The 20,663-nt window shown below is 54.8% G+C and overlaps 4 protein-coding genes across 4 annotated transcripts; 2 read left to right on the top strand and 2 right to left on the bottom strand.

Moving 5' to 3' along the window:
- Nucleotides 1-13,366: 13,366 nt before the first annotated feature.
- BJ171DRAFT_495867 (uncharacterized protein) lies at nucleotides 13,367-15,144 on the top strand. Its single transcript, XM_053110172.1, has 2 exons — nucleotides 13,367-14,292; nucleotides 14,494-15,144. Exons 1-2 carry the CDS (start codon nucleotides 13,515-13,517, stop codon nucleotides 14,724-14,726), a joined length of 1,011 nt encoding a protein of 336 aa, XP_052968649.1. The 5' UTR covers nucleotides 13,367-13,514; the 3' UTR covers nucleotides 14,727-15,144.
- A 298-nt stretch (nucleotides 15,145-15,442) lies between these two features.
- On the top strand, nucleotides 15,443-16,636 carry BJ171DRAFT_597244 (uncharacterized protein; the record flags this gene model as incomplete). The annotated part of the gene is made up of 4 exons (XM_053114733.1): nucleotides 15,443-15,666; nucleotides 15,784-16,208; nucleotides 16,413-16,482; nucleotides 16,570-16,636. The coding sequence occupies 4 exons, from the start codon at nucleotides 15,443-15,445 to the stop codon at nucleotides 16,634-16,636; spliced, it is 786 nt and encodes a 261-aa protein (XP_052968648.1).
- On the bottom strand, nucleotides 16,597-17,559 carry BJ171DRAFT_11951 (uncharacterized protein). The gene has a single exon (XM_053105539.1). The coding sequence runs from the start codon at nucleotides 17,473-17,475 to the stop codon at nucleotides 16,762-16,764; it is 714 nt and encodes a 237-aa protein (XP_052968647.1). The 5' UTR covers nucleotides 17,476-17,559; the 3' UTR covers nucleotides 16,597-16,761.
- A 296-nt stretch (nucleotides 17,560-17,855) lies between these two features.
- BJ171DRAFT_11958 (uncharacterized protein) lies at nucleotides 17,856-18,885 on the bottom strand. Its single transcript, XM_053105540.1, has 3 exons — nucleotides 18,868-18,885; nucleotides 18,663-18,765; nucleotides 17,856-18,531 (listed from the first exon to the last, which is right to left on the bottom strand). Exons 2-3 carry the CDS (start codon nucleotides 18,712-18,714, stop codon nucleotides 17,888-17,890), a joined length of 696 nt encoding a protein of 231 aa, XP_052968646.1. The 5' UTR covers nucleotides 18,715-18,765; nucleotides 18,868-18,885; the 3' UTR covers nucleotides 17,856-17,887.
- Nucleotides 18,886-20,663: the final 1,778 nt, after the last annotated feature.

Here is a 20,663-nt window from a genome sequence, read left to right as displayed (position 1 = left end):
ACGGCTTGGAAGAACTTGGAGGCAAAGGTAGATCCTCGGTCTGAGACGATATCGTCTGGAAGACCGTGCTTGGTGAAGACGTGCTCGACAAACATCCGAGCAGTGTCCTCGGCGTTGGCCTCGTTGCTTGACGGGACGAAGTGGGCCATCTTGGTGAAGCGGTCGACAAACACACAGATGGCTGTGTGTCCAGAGGACTCGGGAAGCTGGGTGATGAAGTCGACCGGAGACAGAAGGACCAAGGGCGATCGGGAACAGGGAGCGAGGCAAGGAGTCCGTAGGGCTTGTGACGGGAGTGCTTGTTCCGCTGGCAGGTGTCGCATCCGGAGACATACTCCTTGATGTAGCGACGCATGGTGTTAGGGATAGCTTCTGCTTGTTCTCCACTTTGACTGCACACTTGGCTGTTCTTTTGCCTTTCTGTTTGTTTGTGTGTAGCTTTGCAGTTCCCCTCCAATTTTCCGCCTTTTGCCTGCCATTTCCGCTCCTTCCGCACTTCCGTTTCCCCGCGCTGCTCCGCTTCCTTTGTCTTCTTCGCACGCGCCGGTTTGTTTGTGCACGCGCCTTGCTGCGATTGGTTGCAATTCGGCTGCCGGTCATGTGTCCCACCACCGGTGACTCATGACCTGCCTGACCGCCCCGATCTCTTGTTCATCTCGCATGCATTTGCCCCAACCTTATACTTGACCAATCCGCTTCTTGGACGTTGAGTCACATTGCTTCGCCTTTGCACGTTTCTCCTGCCAGGTGCTTCGCTTTTGCTTGCGCCTCCCTCGCTTTGGTTCTCTGCCTGTCTCGGTGGTCCTTCTCGGCCCTCGTTCGTGCATCGCCCCCTTCGCCCTGCTCGATCGCCCACTTTTCCCTCCCTTGGCCGCCCTTCGCTGCCAAGTCCGGACTTGTCTATAAATAGCCTGACCCCCGCGATGTGTAGTCGAACCTCAGCGTTCAAAATAGGACTAAATAAAGTGCCTTCTACTTTATTCTCTGAGTGTTCCTCACGTCTCATTTCGAGACTAGTCTTATCTTGAACGGATCTTTGCTTCCCTCGCTCCCTCTCCGAGTCCACTTCGGACTTTACCCTTGCCTTCCCTGAGCTCACTTCGAGCTCACTTCTTCTTTTGCCGTTGAGTCCCCTTCGGACTCTAACATCATTTTGAACGCTCCCTCTTGGCTTCCCGGCCTTTCTTCTTCTTTCGCCTCTCTTTCCCTCGTCGATCCGATGGCTGAGCCTGCTGCACCCCCTGCAGACCTCAACGCGTATCTGGCGCGCATGGAGGAGCGTATGAACGCCCTCATGACCCAGAACGCTGCTCTCCATCGTCAGATCCAAGATCTGCAAGCTCCCGCCGCCGCTCCCCGCCAGGTCTACCAGGTCAACAAGCCCAAGGAGTTCCTAGGTTCCCGCGATGAAACGACGGCCTTCCTCGCCCAGTGCCACCTGGTTTTCCTCGCCGATCCTGCCTTCTTCGCGCCCGAGCGCCAGAAGGTCCTGTACGCCACCTCCTTCCTCCGCGGTGAAGCCTTCAAGTGGTACGAGGCCGCCTTCTACATGGCCAACCGCTTCCCGGCTTCCTTCGCGGATTTTGAAGTTGCCCTCAAGTCGACCTTCGGTGAGGACACGGCCTCCTCGCAAGATAAGGCCTTGAACGACCTCAAGCGCTTGGTCCAGCTCAAGTCCTGCCAAGCCTTCGCCACCCGCTTCGTCCAGCTCGCCGCCCGCGTCCAGACTGATGAACCCACCAAGATGCACTTCTTCAAGGAGGGTTTGAAGTCTGAGGTCAAGTTCCACCTCATCGGTCTCCGCCCCGCTCCCGCTTCCCTGCCTGAGTTGATCAAGGCAGCGGTCGAGTACGACGATGCCCTCCATCGTCTCAAGATCTCCTCCCGTTCCCAACCTCCTCCTCCTTCTTCTCGCTCTGCTCCCCATCACCACCATTCTCCCGCGCATGTTTCTTCTTCCTCCTCTTCTGCACCCACTCCCATGGACCTTGACTCTGTCTCGGTCCGCCCTGCTAAGCTCTCCGACGTCGAGAAAAAGCGACGTCGTGAGCAGGGTCTCTGCCTGTACTGCGGGGAAAAGTCTTGTCCCGGCAGTCGCGATGTTCAGCAGTGCCCGGTTCTGGTCAAACGGAACTCGGGAAATGCCCACAGCCGAGCAGCACCTCGCAAGTAAGCGAGGTGGTCTGTTCGGCGATACGAACATCTTCCCCCTCTGACTCGTCATTATCGGACGATAAGCTTCTTCTTCCGGCCACCCTTGTCGTCATGAGTCTTTCTGGCCCGGTCTCCATCTCCCTTTCTGTCTTTATTGATGATGGATGCACCGCTCTTGCCCTCATTGATCCTGCCTTTGCGGATCTCCATAAACTCTCTCTTATCCCTCTTTCTACTCCCTACTCCGTTTCCCTTGCTGATGGTTCTTCGGCCGGTTTCATTCGTTTCCAAACCGTTCCTGTGACGTTGACCATTGGTTCCCACACCGAGTCGATTTCTTTTCTTGTGACTCGACTCTCCACCACTCCCATCACTCTTGGTCTTCCCTGGATGCGCTTGCATAATCCAGTTGTCAATTGGAAGTCCCTCTCCCTTTCGTTCTCCGATCCCTCTTGCCTTGCTGATGGACACATCCTCGCGGATGTCTCTGCTTCCTCCTTGGACACTTCGTCCCCTTCCGGCTATTCGCCTCCCCCTTCGGGCACTTCGCCTTTGACTCCTCCCTCCGGTCCTTCCCTTACACCGGTTCCCTCCTTTGGCACTTCGCCTTCCCTTTCTTCCCGCCTTGACTCTGCTTCGCTTTCTGAAGAGCCAACGGCTTTATCTTCGCCCGACATTGAGCTCGTTAATGCGGCGAGTCTTCTCCGTCTTGCACGGGAAGACAAGCTCGACATTTTCGCTGCCCAAATGGATATCCGTCCTCCTTCGCCGGAGACGTATCCTACGGTGTCGATAAGGTCCGTGCTCACGACGAAGGTGTATGCCGAGTCTGGCACCCCTGTTGACTCTCGAGGTGTCCCGCTCAAATACAATGAGTTTGGCGACGTTTTCAGCCTCAAGTCTGACCCTCCTTCTTCCTTGCCTCCTCACCGTCCGTATGACTTGTCTATTGAGTTTGTACGGACCGAGGATGGAAAGGAACCTCGTTTGCCAAAGCCGGGGAAAGTCTATCCTTTGTCCCCGGCCGAGGAATCTGCTCTTTCGGAGTATCTGACCAACGCCCTCGCACGTGGTTGGATCTCCAAATCCTCTTCTCCCGTTGGTGCTCCCTGCTTCTTCGTGAAGAAGCCCAATGGTGGTCTTCGCCTTTGCGTCGACTACCGGGGCCTCAATGCCATCACGAAGAAGAACCGCTACCCTCTTCCCCTCTTCCAGGATCTTCTGGATAAACTTTCTTCTGCCCGCGTCTTCTCACACCTTGACCTTCCTGATGCTTACCACTTGGTTCGTGTCAAGAAGGGCGATGAGTGGAAGACTGCTTTTGTTTGCAAATCTGGCTCTTACGAGTACAATGTTATCCCCTTTGGTCTTTCGAATGCCCCCGCTGCTTTTCAGTTTTTTATGAACGACATCTTCTCGGACCTCCTTGGTGTCTGTGTTGTCATTTATCTTGACGACATCCTGATCTTCTCAAAAGATCCCCTGGAGCATGAGGAGCATGTTAAGCTTGTTCTTTCTCGCCTTCGTGAACACTCTCTTAAGGTCAATCCGGCCAAGTGTTCTTTTGACCTTTCTGAAGTTGACTTTCTCGGCATGATCATTTCTGCCGATGGCATTAAAATGGACCCTGCCAAGGTCGAGGCCGTTTCCCTTTGGCCTGTTCCCTCTTCTGCTCGCGACATCCAAGTTTTTATTGGTTTCGCAAACTTTTACCGCCGCTTCGTCAAGGACTTTTCCGCACTTGCTCGTCCTTTGACTTCACTCACCACCAAATCCTCCACCTTCTCTTGGTCTCCCGAGGCCCAAGAGGCTTTTGATTCTCTTAAACGTTCATTCACTTCCGCACCTATTCTTCGTTACTTTGATTTCTCCAAACCCGCTGTCATCGAGCCCGATGCTTCTGACTTTGCTCTGGGTGCCGTCCTTTCCCAGTTTGACCCTGACGGCGCTCTTCACCCCGTTGCTTTTCACTCTCGGCAATTCCGTCCCGCCGAGGTGAATTATGACACCCACGACAAAGAGCTCCTTGCTATTGTCGATTCCTTTACTGCCTGGCGTCATTACTTGATGGCTGCCGACCCCGATCATCCCACTCTTGTTTTCTCTGATCACCAGAACCTCACCCGGTTCACTTCCGCTTCCCAACTTTCTCGCCGCCAGTTCCGGTGGGCCCAATTCCTTTCTGATTTTGCTTTTCGCATTTACCACCGCCCTGGTCGCCTCAACACCAAAGCCGATGCTCTCAGTCGCCGTTCTGACTTTGAGATAAAGCCTGGTGACTCCCTCCACTCCACCAACTTCCTTCAGCTGTTCGAGTCTATTTCTCTCGACAGCATCACCGTTATCGGCTCGAACCCCGATTTTCTTTCCGAGATTCGAGCTGCCACCCTTTCTTGTTCCCTTCTTTCTGACTTCAACGCCAAACGTCTTGATGGCGATTACTCCTTCCGTGACGGTCTCCTTTACTTTAAAGACCTGATCGTTGTCCCTTCCCCCGAGCTCCAGCTCAAAGTGTTTGAGCAACGTCACTGCTCCGCTGCCGCTGGTCACTTTGGTCTTGCCAAGACCGTTGAGCTCATCTCCCGGGACTTTCACTGGCCCCGGCTTCGTAAGTCTGTGCGTCGCTTCATTGCTAATTGTGAAGCGTGCCAGCGAGCCAAGCCGTCCCGTCACTCCCCTTATGGTTTACTTCACCCTCTCCCCGTTCCTTCCGAACGTTGGTGGGACCTGTCGATGGACTTCATCACGGATCTCCCACCTTCGAACGGCTTTGACTCCATCTTCGTGGTTAAGGACCGCCTGTCCAAACAAGCACACTTTGTGCCCACCACGAAGACGGTTACAGGCGAGCAAACCGCCGAACTCTTCCTCTCCCACATCTTCCGCTTGCATGGTTGTCCCCGGTCTATTGTTTCGGACCGAGGAACTCAGTTTACTTCGGCCTTCTGGAGGCGCTTCAATGAGCTTCTGAAGACGAAGATTTCCCTTTCTTCTGCCTTCCACCCCGAGACCGACGGTTCGACCGAGGTTCTCAACCAGGTCATCGAGCAGTATTTGCGTATCCATTGCAATTACCTGCAAGACGACTGGACCCTTCACCTTCCCCTTGCCGAGTTCACTTACAACAACTCGGAAAACACCTCCACTGGCATGACTCCCTTCTTTGCAGTCCATGGCCATCACCCCATTTTTGATCCCTCCATCATCCGTGATCCTTCTGTTGTGCCCTCTGCCGAAGAACGTGTCGACCGACTTCAGACCGTTCTCGAGGATCTCAAGGCCAACCTCCGGGTTGCCCAAGAGTCCTACACTTTGCAGGCCAACAAATCCCGTCTCCCCACTCCCGACATCTCCGTTGGCGACCTCGTTTTTCTTGATCGTCGCCACATCCGCACCCTTCGTCCCTCCAACAAGCTTGATCAGAAAAAGCTTGGCCCCTTTAAAGTTCTTCGCCGCATCAACCCCGTTGCCTTTGAACTTAAACTCCCTTCCACACTCAAAGTCCACCCCGTCTTTCATGTATCCCTCCTTGAACCCCGAACGAAGGACATTGTTCCCGAGTTCACCCAACCCGAACCTCCACCCATTCTTGTTGACTCCCAGGAAGAGTTTGAGGTCGAGACTGTTCTCGATTCTCGGCTCTTCCGTGGTCGCTTACAGTACTTGGTTCAGTGGAAGGGCTATTCCGAGACTGACCGGTCTTGGGAGCCCGCTGCCAATGTTTCCCACGCCACTGATCTTGTTGCTGACTTCCACCTTCGCTATCCCTCAAAGCCGAAGGCGACGCCCGGAGTTCGTCGCTAAGGAAGGGGATGATGTTAGGGATAGCTTCTGCTTGTTCTCCACTTTGACTGCACACTTGGCTGTTCTTTTGCCTTTCTGTTTGTTTGTGTGTAGCTTTGCAGTTCCCCTCCAATTTTCCGCCTTTTGCCTGCCATTTCCGCTCCTTCCGCACTTCCGTTTCCCCGCGCTGCTCCGCTTCCTTTGTCTTCTTCGCACGCGCCGGTTTGTTTGTGCACGCGCCTTGCTGCGATTGGTTGCAATTCGGCTGCCGGTCATGTGTCCCACCACCGGTGACTCATGACCTGCCTGACCGCCCCGATCTCTTGTTCATCTCGCATGCATTTGCCCCAACCTTATACTTGACCAATCCGCTTCTTGGACGTTGAGTCACATTGCTTCGCCTTTGCACGTTTCTCCTGCCAGGTGCTTCGCTTTTGCTTGCGCCTCCCTCGCTTTGGTTCTCTGCCTGTCTCGGTGGTCCTTCTCGGCCCTCGTTCGTGCATCGCCCCCTTCGCCCTGCTCGATCGCCCACTTTTCCCTCCCTTGGCCGCCCTTCGCTGCCAAGTCCGGACTTGTCTATAAATAGCCTGACCCCCGCGATGTGTAGTCGAACCTCAGCGTTCAAAATAGGACTAAATAAAGTGCCTTCTACTTTATTCTCTGAGTGTTCCTCACGTCTCATTTCGAGACTAGTCTTATCTTGAACGGATCTTTGCTTCCCTCGCTCCCTCTCCGAGTCCACTTCGGACTTTACCCTTGCCTTCCCTGAGCTCACTTCGAGCTCACTTCTTCTTTTGCCGTTGAGTCCCCTTTGGACTCTAACACATGGTCGGCCAGTGGAAGGTCCGGGAGACGAGCTCGAAGGTCTTGGCGACGCCGAAGTGGCCGGCGGTCGGCGAGTCGTGGCACTCGACGAGAATCTTGCGCTTGAGCTCGGGAACATCGGGGACGCAGACGAGACCTTCAAAGAGCAGAAGGTCGTTGTCGACGGAGTAGCCGGGACAGGAGGCAGGGTTCTTGAGGACTTGGGACAGGATCGGACCAAAGGTAGAGTCCTTCTTGAGGTTTGACTTGATGAGGGCGGCGATATCCTCGGACTCGGGGGCAACGGGAACAGCTCGGAGGGCGGAAACGAAGAGTTTTGGTGGCAGCAGGGTCTGGGTGTTCGGGGAGCTACGAGAGTCACCCCCCTCCTTAGGGAACTTGTCCTTGCGGGAGAGGGCGTCGGCGGCATTGTTGAGGGTTCCGGGTCGATACCTGATGACGAAGTTGTAATCGCCAAGGATCTCGGACCAACGGACTTGGCGACGGCTGAGGTTGCGGGAGGTCTGGAAGTATTCGAGGTTCTTGTGGTCGGTGACGACCTCGGTGGCTTGGGAGGAGAACTCGAGGTAGTGTCTCCATTGCTTGAAGGCTGCGACGATGGCGAGAAGTTCCTTATCATAGATTTGATAATTCATTTCCGCATCGAGCAGCTTCCGGGAGTAGAAAGCCACGGGGTGCAGGAGGCCTTCGTCGTCGCGCTGACTGAGAACAGCGCCAAGAGCATAGTCAGATGCGTCGGCTTCGATGACGCACTGACGCTCGGGGTCGAAGTGGCGGAGGACAGGACCGGTGCTCAGGCATTCCTTAAGCTTCAGGAATGACGTTTGAGCCGAGGGAGACCAGGAGAACTTGATGTCCTTCTTCAGGAGGTCCGTCAGCGGGGTGGCGATCTTGGAGTAGTCCTTGACGAACCGACGGTAGAAGTTCGCCAGGCCGAGGAAGACTTGGATGTCGTGGGCAGATCGGGGGATCTCCCACTCCTGGATGGCCTTGACCTTGTCGGGATCCATGGAGATTCCATCGGGCGAGATGATGAACCCGAGGAAGGCGACGGAGGACTGGTCGAACTCACACTTTTCAAGCTTGAGTGAGAGTCCGGCGTCTTGGAGCTTGGTCAGGACTTTCTTGACATGAGCCTCGTGCTCGGCAGGATCGGAGGAGTAGATGAGGATGTCGTCCAGGTAGACGACCACGAACTGGTCAAGGTATTCTCGGAGGACATCGTTGACGAAGGCTTGGAACGAGGCAGGAGCGTTGGTCAAGCCGAACGGCATGACGTTGTACTCGAAATGGCCGTAGCGGCAGCGGAAGGCCGTCTTCCACTCTTCACCTTCAGCGATGCGCAAAAGGTTGTATGCGCCTCGCATGTCGAGCTTGGTGAAGATCTTGGCCTTGCCGAGGTTGTCGAACGTCTCGGCAATCAGAGGAAGGGGACAGCGGTTCGGCACGGTGATCTTGTTCAGGGCCCGGTAGTCGACGCAGAGACGGAGGGAGCCATCCTTCTTCTTGACGAACAGGACTGGGGCACCGGCAGGGGACTCGGAACGGCGGATGAAACCCTTGGAGAGGTTCTCTTGGATGTAGGTGTGGAGGGCGTCCATCTCCGGCTTGGAGAGGTTGTAGACGGGCCCAAACGACGGAGACGCACCTTCGACCAACGGGATCGTGTGGTCGTAAGGGCGGTGCTGGGGGAGCTTGTCGGCCTCGGACTTGGAAAACACCTTGGCAAAGGACGAGTACTTGGAGGGGACAGAGGGCTCGGCCTTGGGCTTGGCTCCAGCGTCGACGGAGCAGAGGGACAGGACTCGGGCAGCATCCAAGAGGAACACTTCCAGGCCTTCCTTCTGGACGGCGTGCTGGAAGGGGATGCTGCCGATCAGGCTGACGCTGGGCAGGGACTGGGTCTTGGTCTTGGTCTTTGGGACGGCAGGAGGCAAGGCAGGACTGGGCTTGGGCACGGCAGGAGGCAAGGCAGGGAGGATCTCGGGCTCGGCTGGGGACTCGGCTGGGGACTTGGCAGGAACAATCTTGGACTCGGGCAGGGACACGGCAGGCTCGGCGGGGACCTCAGCAGGGGACTCGGCAGGGCTGGACCTAGAGGACTGTGGCTCGGGAGAGAACGGGGAGGCCAAACTGTGGATAGAGGTGCAAGGCAAGAAAATAGAGTCATGGTGCCAGTCAAAGTAGGGTTTGTGTTTCTTGATCCAATCCATACCCAAGATGATCGGGTATGAAGCCAAGGGAATCAGCGCGAACGAGATTTGTTCATAGTGGCTGATGCCTGTGATCATAGAAACACAAACTCCAAGACTAGACTCCATCGAAGAACCATCGGCAAGAGTGATGACGAAAGAAGTTTCAAAGGTGGGGAGAGCGTGGGTTGCGGCGAATCCAGTGTCCATAAACGAAGTAACCGCGCCGGTATCGATCATGGCGGTTGCCCGTATGGACTCTGGACCGCACAGCAGAGTCACAGCGAGGGAGGGCTGACGTTGGATGTCAGGCTCGGGAGGCGAAGACGAAGAAGCAAGAGCGGTGGAAACGGTGGCAATGGTGACGGGGGCAAGATGGCAAAAGGCAGAAGAGTGATTTACCGTGGAGACATTTACAGGAGGAAGATTTATGACATGATTGACGCCTAGGAAAGCTCCTCCGACCTTTTCTAGGCAGAGAAGTTTTCCTGGTCGTCAAGTTTATTCACATCAACGACAGCCAAAGAAGCATCGATGGCAGCCAAGCGGGAGGATGCCTTATTGGGGCAGCGAGGGGCAATGTGCCCTTCCTGCTTGCAATAAAAGCAACGATTAGCAGCACGGAGGGCGGCCTTGTCCTCGGCGGTCAGCCTGCGAGCGGAAGCCTGGCTGAGGTCCATGGGCTGGGGAACGTTGAAGGCTTGAGCGGGGCGAGGAGGAGGAGCAGGAGCGAAGGGACGAGGAGCCGGACGGAAAGGGAGAGGAGCCGGACGAGCAGGAGCAGGAGCAGGAGCGGAGCGGTGGTTGGGACGGCGGGAGCGTTGGTCCTCCTGGCGGTTGTCGATGGCGATCGCCGCTTGCATGAGATCTTCGAGGTTGTCGAAGGAGCGGCGGGAGAGTTCATCTTGAACCGAGGGCTTGAGTCCACTCTCGAAGTGGAACATGAGAGGGTCTTGGGACCAAGTGACGAGGTGGACGGCTTGGCGGCGGTACTCGGCGGCATAGGCGGCGGCGGAGGTGACTTGGTAAAGCCTGACCATCTCGCGAGCAGCGGCGATGGTGGGCTGGACCTGGCCAAAGGCAGCACGGAGCCACTCGGAGAAACCGGCAAAGTCACGGATGGCAGGGGGAGAGCACTCGGGGTCTCTCTCCAACTGATCGATGTACGGCTGCATGTAGTCTGCAGCAGTACCATCGAGATAGGATAAGGCGTAAAACACCTTATCCCTTTCAGTCTGGAAGAGGGGAGGGTTGGACACGAAGGCCAGTCTGCAATGCGAGAGGAAGGCATTGCAGCGGCTCGGGTCCTTACCAGAGAAGCGGTCGGGAGGACCTATCTGCCTGGTGGCAGAGTTGCGACCAGCAGAGTGATCCTCGGGGTCTTGGGCAGGATCATCGACGTCGTCAGGTACGCCGAAGTAGGGGCGACCTGCGCGACGGATCGGAGCGGGAGCAGGAACTGGAGGAGGTAGCTGGGCCTGGTAGCTGCGGAGGGCCTCCTGGACACTGGCGGCGACAACTTGGCGGACATCCTCTTCACGGCGAGCCAGGACCTGGTCCATACGATCGGTGATGCGGTTGAGCGCATCATCCTGATCGTGGAGGAACTTGGAAAAGTCCTGGAGAGAACGGGCGTTCTCGGCGGACTGGATAATGACCGCACGGATGGCCTGGAGCTCGGGCTCGGAAAGGCCAGAAGGGGAAGCCATTGGTAAAAGAGATAGCGAAGGGAACGGGGACAAAAGCTGGGCAAGTGGGGGGTTGTTGAAGGTCTTGCCAAGTGTCAAGACTGGACAACGGGGCAAGCAGGGAAGCGCGCAAGAGTCCTAATGCAAGACTCGAACGTAGGGAGAGGAGCGGGGACTGGACTGGGACACAGAGTGTCAAGTGTGAAGCCAAAGTTTTATTCTAGATCCAAGGCTTAGGATACTAAAAATACAAAGTGGCAAGACGAAGGCAAAAGACAGAGGCTGGTCGGAGGGCTATTTATGCGAGCGCCAAGGATCGACGTTGCAGAGCGAGGGGGCAGGAGCGAAGCAGCGGCGGGGAGGGCGAAGCAGCGAGCGAAGCAGGTGGCGGCCGTGACTCGGGATCCGTGAGTCAGCGGGCGTCAGTGGCGGCGGCATGGCGGCGCCAAGGCGTCAGGCGGCGTCGAGGCGGCGTCGTGGGCGTAACCCACGACCAACAGCAAGGAAGCGGGAACGGAACACAGACAGCGCGCGTGCTGGCGGGAAGACAACAAGGCAGCACAGCGCGGGAAACAAACAAACAGAAGGAAGGGAAAGCGCTAAGGCAGGCAAACAGAAAGGAAAGGGCAAAGGCAAAGGAAGGAAGAGGGCAAAGGCAGAGGGTGTTCATGACAGCCGAATTGCAACCAATCGCAGCAAGGCGCGTGCACAAACAAACCGGCGCGTGCGAAGAAGACAAAGGAAGCGGAGCAGCGCGGGGAAACGGAAGTGCGGAAGGAGCGGAAATGGCAGGCAAAAGGCGGAAAATTGGAGGGGAACTGCAAAGCTACACACAAACAAACAGAAAGGCAAAAGAACAGCCAAGTGTGCAGTCAAAGTGGAGAACAAGCAGAAGCTATCCCTAACAGCTCCTGGAGCAAGCGTCTGCTGACAAAGTTGCAGCTTGCTCCAGAGTCCACCATCATTCGGACGGTGTGACCTTGGACGGTGGCAGGGAGGTACAGCAGGGACTCTTCATGGTCCTCCTGCACAGCCTCCTGCACCATGACTTGACTTGGGGGAACGGGCGACACTTGGTCTTGGTTGGCTTCATCACGGCCACTCGGACATTTTGGATAGGGTTCGGCCATTGCGGGGGCCTGCGGCGTCAGCACGCCATTGCACACGACGTCCACGGCTTGCGGACACATGTCGGAAGCATCCGACACACACGACTTGACAGGGGTGAGGGCACAGGCGGTCCTGTCCCTCAAGGGTTCTTGATTTTCTTTTTTGTTTTGGTTTTCAATTTTGGTTTTCTCTTCACGTTCGTGGAGAGGCAGGCGGCTTGCGCCACCATGCACCTCTCGCACGACGCACAACACTTGGTTTGTTTCTCCTTCGGGGGAGGGGGCGAGGTGAACTTCCTCTGGAGACGCGTGGACTGCATTGAGCAATCCACGGCGTTGGTCTCCTACTAGGGCTCCAGAGCCACCTAGTAGGGTCGGCCGTTTCCCGACTTCATGGGGCACTCCTTGGCCTGGTGTCCCGGTCGGTGACAGAAGAAGCAGGAACCATGGCGGAGGTCCTCCTGCTTCTGTCTGTCCTTGGGGGAGACAGTGGCAGCTTGCTGGAACCGGGAGCGGGGAGGGCCACGAGCCTCCATGGCGTTGACGTCAACGTCCATGGGCTCAGGCATGGGTCTTGCGGGCGGGGCCGGGCGAGGCGGACGGGCTGGGACGTGATGAGACCGATGGCCGCCTGCCAGCTGCGGGTAGAACTGGCGGCCATGGTACTGGACGTTGTCGAGGTTCTCGGCAACGTCCATCATCACGTCCAGGGACTTGCGGGCATCAGGGTTGCTGGCGATGTACTCTCTGATCTTGGGCTTGAGGCCCTTCTGGAAGAGGTACATCGCATCAGCAGAGCCCAGCTCCTCAATCTGGGAGGAGAGGTCTTCAAACTCCTCGATGTAGCGGGTCACAGAACCACGCTGCACGAGAGAGTATAGCTTGTCACGGGCAATGAGTTCAGCATTGGGGCTGCCGAAGCGGCGACGGAGGCGGTCCTTGAAGTCGTCAAACACACCTTCGCTCTGCTCGTCGAACCCTTGGCGGCGGTACCAACGGTACGCCTGGTCCTTTAAGCAGAGCTTGGCGGCGACGATGTGGTGGGTGGGGGCGACTTGGGCAGCATCGAGGTAGTCCTCGAGTTGCTGCAGCCAGTCCTCCACCGAGGAGGAGCGGCTCTTCCCAGTAAACACTGGGGCACGGAAGGTCTTGAGGAAGGCTTCCGGAAGTGGGCGGGGGTTGCTCATGGCAGGGGCAGGCTCCAGGGACAGAGAGGAGAGTCGGTCGGCAAGAGAGGCGGGATCCAGCTTGAGGATCTAGAAAGAGGACAAACAGGACGAAAACAAGACGAGGATTTCCGATGCTACCATGTAACGTCCACTACTGGGACGTTGGGGCAAGACGGGGAGGGAGGGGGTACAAGACAAGACAGGACGGGGCAGAACAGGGCGGTGCTAGGCTACTCTAGCGGACGGGTGAGCTCGGGGAGCACTTACGTTTATTCACGATAAAACCGAACTCCAGACAAACGGGGGGAACGGGGGCAACCCGCAGGTATACCCTGCGGTGGCCTGCCTGCGGTGCGTGAAAACGCAAAGCGCAGCACAGGTCACGACCCACTGCGCCGCGCAGTACGCGCAGTACGCGCAGCACAGCGTCGGAGATACCATCTCCTAGAGAGAAACTGGGCTCGATCCGTCCATTGCGTTCGGGTTTGGTTTCGTTCAGTGGCCACACGCGCAGCTTGCGAGAGGTATGAGAAAATTTTTGTGCGCTTTTTCGACGACTTTGATTTCTCCGTCCTCGGCTAGCCCACGAGCATCATGTTTGTGATTGACTGCACCCAAAAGCACTTTGGCGGCGATGAATGCGAGCTCTTGCATTCGGTCGATATCGACGACGTCAAAGGGTTCCCATGCGCTGTGTCCAAGGACAGCGTGCTCTACGGCGTGAAAGTGATTCCATTGCAGACCGAGTATCCGCTGGACGACAAACACCCAGCTCTGATGGAGGCCAGGGTGCTCAAGGAGCTCACCCAGAGCAAATGCACCCCGCATATCACCCGATATATCTCGGATCATGTCGTCAAGAACAGCAGCAAGGCCCTCACCTGCTTCCCGCTAAAGTTCCTCAAAAACGTCATCTACCACAAATGCCAGGTGCTGCAGAGCGAATTCATCGAGAATGGCAGTCTCGAGGACAACCACCACGAGATCGGAGAGGCCGAGTGGCGCTATATCATCTTTGCCGTCGTCTGGTCGCTCTACGTTCTCCAGGAGAAATACAAGTTCATCCACTACGATCTGCATTATGGGAACATCCTGCTGGACACGACCGATTCGAAGGGCATCACTTACACCCATGGTGACTTTCGCTTCTTTTGTGATCCACCCGGCGGCCTCATGCCCAAGCTGTGGGATTTTGAGTTCACGGAGCTCCATTCACTCGGCTGGAAAAACCCATTCAACCAGCGACTCGATGGAGTCGCCCCGGTCGGCCAGTTCGATCCGCGCCTGGATCTCCACTTCTTCATCAACTCGCTCGGCGAGCTCAGCGATATGCCGCAGGTCATCCAAGACTTTGTCTTCAGCCTGTACCCGTCTGAGTTGATGCCTCCTCGAAAACCATCGAGGGAGCAGCTGGATCAGCTGACCATCGACCGAACCGATGCGGCCGAGGATAACGACAGCGCCAACGACGCCGACAGTGACGACGATTACAGCGATGTCACGGACGAAGATGCATTCTCCGACGCAGACTTTTACAAGACCGACGACGAGGTCTCGGAAGCAGAATACACACCGGAAGAGGCAGACCTACTCGACGACAATGACAGTGGCGATGATGCCTTCAGCGAGGTGTCGTCGTGCAGTGGGTCCAGCCAGTGCAGCCAGTGCAGCAGCTGCGGGGTGACCAACGCCTATCTCTACCACGGTCATATCCGGAAAGAGGCACTCGACCTCTTCGGAGACATCATGTGGACACCGGAGCAGCTCTTGAGACACAGCTTCTTTGATATCTATCGATTGCCATGAGCCATGGTGGCAAAGGATCGCACAATCCCGTCAATCTCTGGGTCGCGCTCGAGTATACCACGGATGCGCTGGAAGGAGTGCTCGAGGACCGACGGGTTCTGGCTGAATGCGGATGTGAGCTTGCTGAACATGGCGTTGATGTCTTGGGGCTGCAGATCGGGGGTTGACTTGGTGTCCGGTTGGACCATATCGATGATTGTACTCAGCTCGCGGGTGTCTTCCTCAGTGAGCAGGTCGTTGATGCGCTGCGAGAGATTGCTGAAGTTGGGGCTGCACACAAAGCTCCCCAGGGCATTGGTCATATTGGCCATCATTTCGTTTTGCGTTGCGAGCTGGTTGAGCTCCTCTGGTGGCTCGGCGCTCAGGAAGATATCGACTCCCTTGCAGAACCCCTGCATCTCCTCGAGGATAGCCCGTCCCTTGGGGTCACGGGCTGCTTCAAAGAAGGACACATCCCGCAGAATCGACGAGTTGACGTCCCCGCACATATCCACAAAGATCGGCTCACTCAAATGCCCCAAGAGGGTGTCGAATGTATTGGAGAGAGCACGGCCGGTCGTGCGCTGGGCTTCGCTGCCGTTCTCTTTGAGATACTCAATAAAACGCTTGAAAATCTCCTTGGCCGACATGACAAGGCTTCTGCTCATTGACCGAGAGAATATAGGGGGTGCATTCAACGCAGTTCCTTTTTTTTCTTCCCACAAACGTAGCCCAGAATGGATCAGCCATCGTCCGCACCCGTCACTCCAGAGACCGAGAAGACTACGATGGATGAGCTCGAAAACACCATCAAGATTCAGCAAGAGCTCATCAAAACCATCCGAGACAACCTGCTGGAGTACTATCAATCCCTCAAAGACGTCAAGGAGCATGTTTTGAAACAGGATACCGAGTACCTGAAGGGATGGGAGGCACGCAATGCCATGTTCCAGCCTCCCAAGTGAAAATCGATTTTTTTCAGGGCTGAATGAAAGACGCTCACCATGTCTTTACAAAACTGGATCGGCTTTTTGGCAGTACTCCTCATTGTCGCCGTGTGCGTGTGTTTCCGATCGAGATATCGTCAGCAGGTGTGCTTACCCGGCAAGGAAGCCATCTGCGTCAATGAATCCAAAAATGACGACGTCAATGCAGAGAGCTTTCGGATACTCGGGAAACTGGGAGTTGATGCTAGCCATATCATCAACCACTGCAACCCGACCACCGATAAGGAGCGCATCGCTCTCGACAGACTCCGGGCTCGGTTTAGCCCGACAAGGATGCAGGAGACGCGGAATGCCGAGTTCACGTCGTATACGGTGAACAAGGGCACGCTGATCTCCATGTGCATTCGCGATCGCCAGACCGGGGAAGTGATACCCCCGAATCTGCTAATGTACGTCATGCTCCACGAGCTGGCCCATGTGGCAAGTGCTTCCGAGGGTCACAACGGGGAGTTTTTGGAAAACTTCCGGTTCCTCAAGCGCGAGGCGCATCGTCTGGGTATGTATCACACCGATAAGAACAGCTCCAATTACTGTGGTTTGGATTTGGGAGGGTTGGATTGATTGTCATTTTTTTCTTGATTTTCTGGAAAGTGTAGGCTGATCATGGACGATTCTGTTAAAAATGCAATTGACGCCGCATTTCATGTGTTTGAATCGAATTTGGCAACCTTTATCGAGTCGGCCTATACGAAACCACCAGCAACAACATGTTCCGTCGACATTTCAAAGATTCAAGTCATAAGCGATGCTCTTACTGAGATGATAACTGGGTATGACTGGTATGTATCATATTTGAAAACTGGGTTGATATCAATCTACAAGTCATTGGAGAAAAGCGTTGCTGTTGTGCGTAACAGAATCCAGGGTTATGAGGACAACTGGACCGCAAGAAATACCATGTTCACGTCTGGGGCACGAAACTGAATCCGCTCGTGGTGAAGACATTGTAGAGTTGAGTGAGATCACTGGTTTTGCTCTTCATTCGTGTGAGCATTGGGCTGAAGACGTCGTCTAATTTCACATTGTTGGTTGCGGAAATGGCGTCCATGTCAGAGGTATACTTTGCCATGTAGGTCATCGATCGCTTGAGCCACGGTGCGGTTCAATTTTTGTTTGACGTAGTCCTGGATGTTCGGAGCTATTGCTTTTGTCATCTGTGCTATCTTGCGTTCGTTAATGATAGCTTCGATTTTGGTTACCAAAGAACTAATCGAAACGTTAGAGTCTGATGTTGTGCTATTGATATCTGGTACTGTGCTTGTTTCACCAGTACTGATGTTACTTAATAGCGTTCGTATACTAAGCAATGCATCTTCCAATTCATTGTATTTAGGTGTTAATTTATTGAGCTTGTTGACTTTTTCAGTTAAACTTGCTATTTCTTCATCTTTACGTTTCGATTCGGCGGTAAACACGCCAAGGGCGTTAGCATTTTGCATCAATCTCTGTCCCAATTGAGTAACATGATTTTCCTTTGCGGTCAGCTCGGCTGTCATGGCTTCATTCTGGCGTGTCAAGTTTCCATTTTCTGTGAGCCGGGTTTTCAAAGCTTGAATTTCATCCATCTTTGCTGACAATTGTTGGGTCAGATCTAGATTGGTTGCTTGAGCCTGTGTAAGGGCTTCCGTATGTTGTTCCAAATTCTGTCTCAATTGATTAACCGCATTTTCCTTCGCAGTCAGCTTAGCTGTCATTGTTTCTTTCTCGTTGTTCAGTTTCTCTATATTGTGAGTCTGGGTGGCTACAACCGCATGTCGGGCCATGAGCTGCCCTGACAAATTTTGAATTTCACTGTCTTTTGCTGCTAATTGTTGGGCAAAACTCTCACTCAATTGTTCAACTCCTGCTAACTCGACAGCATTGGCTTCCAGCTGTGCGTTCAGTTGATCCAATACAACCGTCTGTTGAGTGAGTAGTTCATGCTGCCTCTGTATCAATTGTTCCTTTTCGGCAATACTGTTTCCAAAATGAGCGACGGCTGCTTGTTCGACTTTATTGCATTCATCTTCGACAAATTTAAGAACCCTTTGCTGGATGAAGCTTTTATATTCTTCATTGCTTGTGTTATTATAGTCAGGCCATTCATTCGAAGGAATACCGAGTGCGTCTAATGCAATTTCAATGTCTGGAATTAGTTTTTCATCTTCATCTTCAGTCTTCTTGTCATCGTCTGCCTCAGTAGCACGTTTCTTCTTTTTGGCTGCACGTTCTTTCCGTTTGCGATCTTCCAACTAGGAGTACCTCATATTTATCCTCACAGTGTGCTTTTTCGGCGAGTGTATCTTTCAATGTATCGCGAAGCTCTTTCCATTCCATATGTTCAGCATCGATAAGAGTCACATGAAGAGTATATTGATTCCACGCCCTCTTGATGGCCAGGGTCATCTCACCGAGGTGTCGTTCCACCATTTCCATCCTGACCCTTCCATATTTATTAATGAACCTGATGTCATTTCTGTAGTCATCCTTGAGACGTTCAAGGAATGAAAAAAAATTCATCCTCGCCTGGGCATACGACTTTGCTTCGGCTTCACTCAAGAGTGGCGTGGTCTTTAAAGCTGTTCTTTCGTAGATTAGTCCAATCCCAACTTCGACTTCTATCTTAAGCGCGTTCAATGTACCGAGGTACGACTGGTCATCATACTTGTCGATCAATTTTTTGGTCGTTGCAACGATGTCCTGCATTGCACTATACTCCCGTGTCAGGTATTCAAGATAACTATCGAGGGCTCCTCTCAGATTCTGAATTGTACCACCGTATAAATCTTCAACATCACCGCTCTCAATATTATTAAGCATCGTTTTATCATGTTCTATGTCTTTTGTCATTTTGGTGATGTGGTCAAATGTTTCGGATGTGATACTCTTTATCAGTGCTTCGCCTTTTCCTTTGATATTATGCGAGTAGCTATCAACAGACGTGACAATACCAATTATATCTCGGACCCACCTACGCGGAGTGTCTGAATCGACTTCAGTAGGATCCGCAATTCGTGATACATCTGGAGTGTGTTTCACAATACTGGGCGATATCTCGATTTTTGCGGGTGGCTCTTCATCCAAAAATCGATCGAAAACATCATCCATAGCAGCATCAGCATCATAAAAGGGGGATACTTCCGACATCGAATCATCGCTACTTCCTGAGCTCATACCCATTTGGTCATCCAAGTCGCTCATTATCCAAACTTTGGTTTCGATGATACTCTCAATCATACAAAATATTTGCATGATTCCTGCGCCAGCTGCAATGTCCTTTTTTTGCCCACCGCCATCCAAAAGACAGCGGTGGTCATGCAGGACGTTCGCTCTCTTGCCCAGTATGTCCGACGAATCGACCAGAATCTGCTCCAGCCCCTCACCCCGCAGTCCAATGTGTCCTTCAGCAGCCTCCAGCTCGCCGGCGATCTCAGAGTCAATGGCAATTTCGAGGTCCTCGGCAACATCAACACCGTCGAGAGCACCATCACCACCATCACCGACGCGTATGTCGAAGTCAACGATGCCTCCAACCCATCGACTCGCGGCGGCCTCATGGTCAACCGAGGATCGCTTGCTCCCGCCGTGCTCACCTACGACGACTCGACCCAGCTCTTCTATATCGGCATCAAGGGCAGCGAGAATCTCGTGGCCATCATGGATCCCAACTCGGCCTTGAACGGCACCATGCAGATCTTCAATGGCGTCATGAGCGCTTCCAACACCATTGGCTTCGAGACGACCTTCTCTCAGCCCTTGCACACCCTCCAGGGGATCGATTTTGACTCGACCGGCCTGACCGGCATCTACAACAACAGCGGGACCCTCTTCTTGCAAAGCCAGTCTGGAACCGTGCAGGCCGGCGTTGTGCAGTGCAGCCAGGTCTTTCTGGACAGCGGCATGACCCTCAGCTTGCTCGACGACGGCGGCCAGATCAGCATCCGTGGCAGCCCCCTCAAGGCATATGCGGGAATCAATGTCTCTGCCGGCACTCAGATCACCGGGTCCGGCCAGGATCTCTATCTCAATGCAGGCAACGCTGTCCATCTCGACACCCTCAGTGTGCGCCAGCTCGATCTCTATGGGGGTGTCAAGTTTACCAGCGACTCGGCATCCATCCAAGTCCAAAATGCCAATGGGGTCGGCATCCAGATCTACAACGACGGCAGCCTCGTATGCACCGGCTCCATCACCTGCCCCGAACTCACCGGCCCGGTCACATTCACCGACTCGATCGAGTTCCTCGGCAATGTCACCTTCCGGAATCAACCCACTTGGCCGTCGTCTGGTGGTGGCGGCGGTGGCTCTGGCGGTGGTGGAGGCGGAGGTTCCGGCTCCTCGTCTACGTTCAGCCAGATCGACTTTACCTCAGGTCTCGGGTATATTCAGGGCGACACCAACGAGATCGTCAGTCTACCACCCAACCAGCGTCCGCATCGATGCTCCCTCGCTTCAATGCAGCTCGCTCTCGGGCCAATGGAACCCCACGGCGACGCTCGATATGGGCGGCAACCGAGTGACGAACATATCGTGGTCTTCGTCGAGTGATGCTGTCTCCAAGGCATATGTCGACCAAATGTCTGTCGGGCTTGCCCCCATCGCTTCGGTCCAATTCACTATCGCTGGTCCGTCCGGGGTGTCGATTCCTTCGACCGGCCGCGTGCTCGTTCTCTCCGGCTCGCAGATGGGTGTCTGGGACACCGGGTCGCTCGTGTCGACAGGCAACGGCAACTTGGTCTACTCCATCAACGACGACCAAACCTACGTCTGCATTGTCACCGGCAGCGTCACCGAGTGGGTCCTCTTCTCGGGCACCCATCGCATCCAGCCAGGCCGCGGCATCCTCAACATATCGGGCGGCCTGGTTGCAACCGACTCGAACCAGTCGCATGTCTCGCAGCTCGGCACCATCTCCCAGGGTGTCTGGGAGTCGACCCCGGTGGCCGTCGCGTATGGCGGGACTGGCTCCACC

The sequence above is a fragment of the Polychytrium aggregatum genome, assembly GCF_025602895.1.
Source record: "Polychytrium aggregatum strain JEL109 chromosome Unknown BJ171scaffold_10, whole genome shotgun sequence".
Taxonomy (NCBI): domain Eukaryota; kingdom Fungi; phylum Chytridiomycota; class Chytridiomycetes; order Polychytriales; genus Polychytrium; species Polychytrium aggregatum.
The sequence above is the reverse complement of the archived record's forward strand: the minus strand, read 5'-3'. Positions and strand labels throughout refer to the sequence as shown.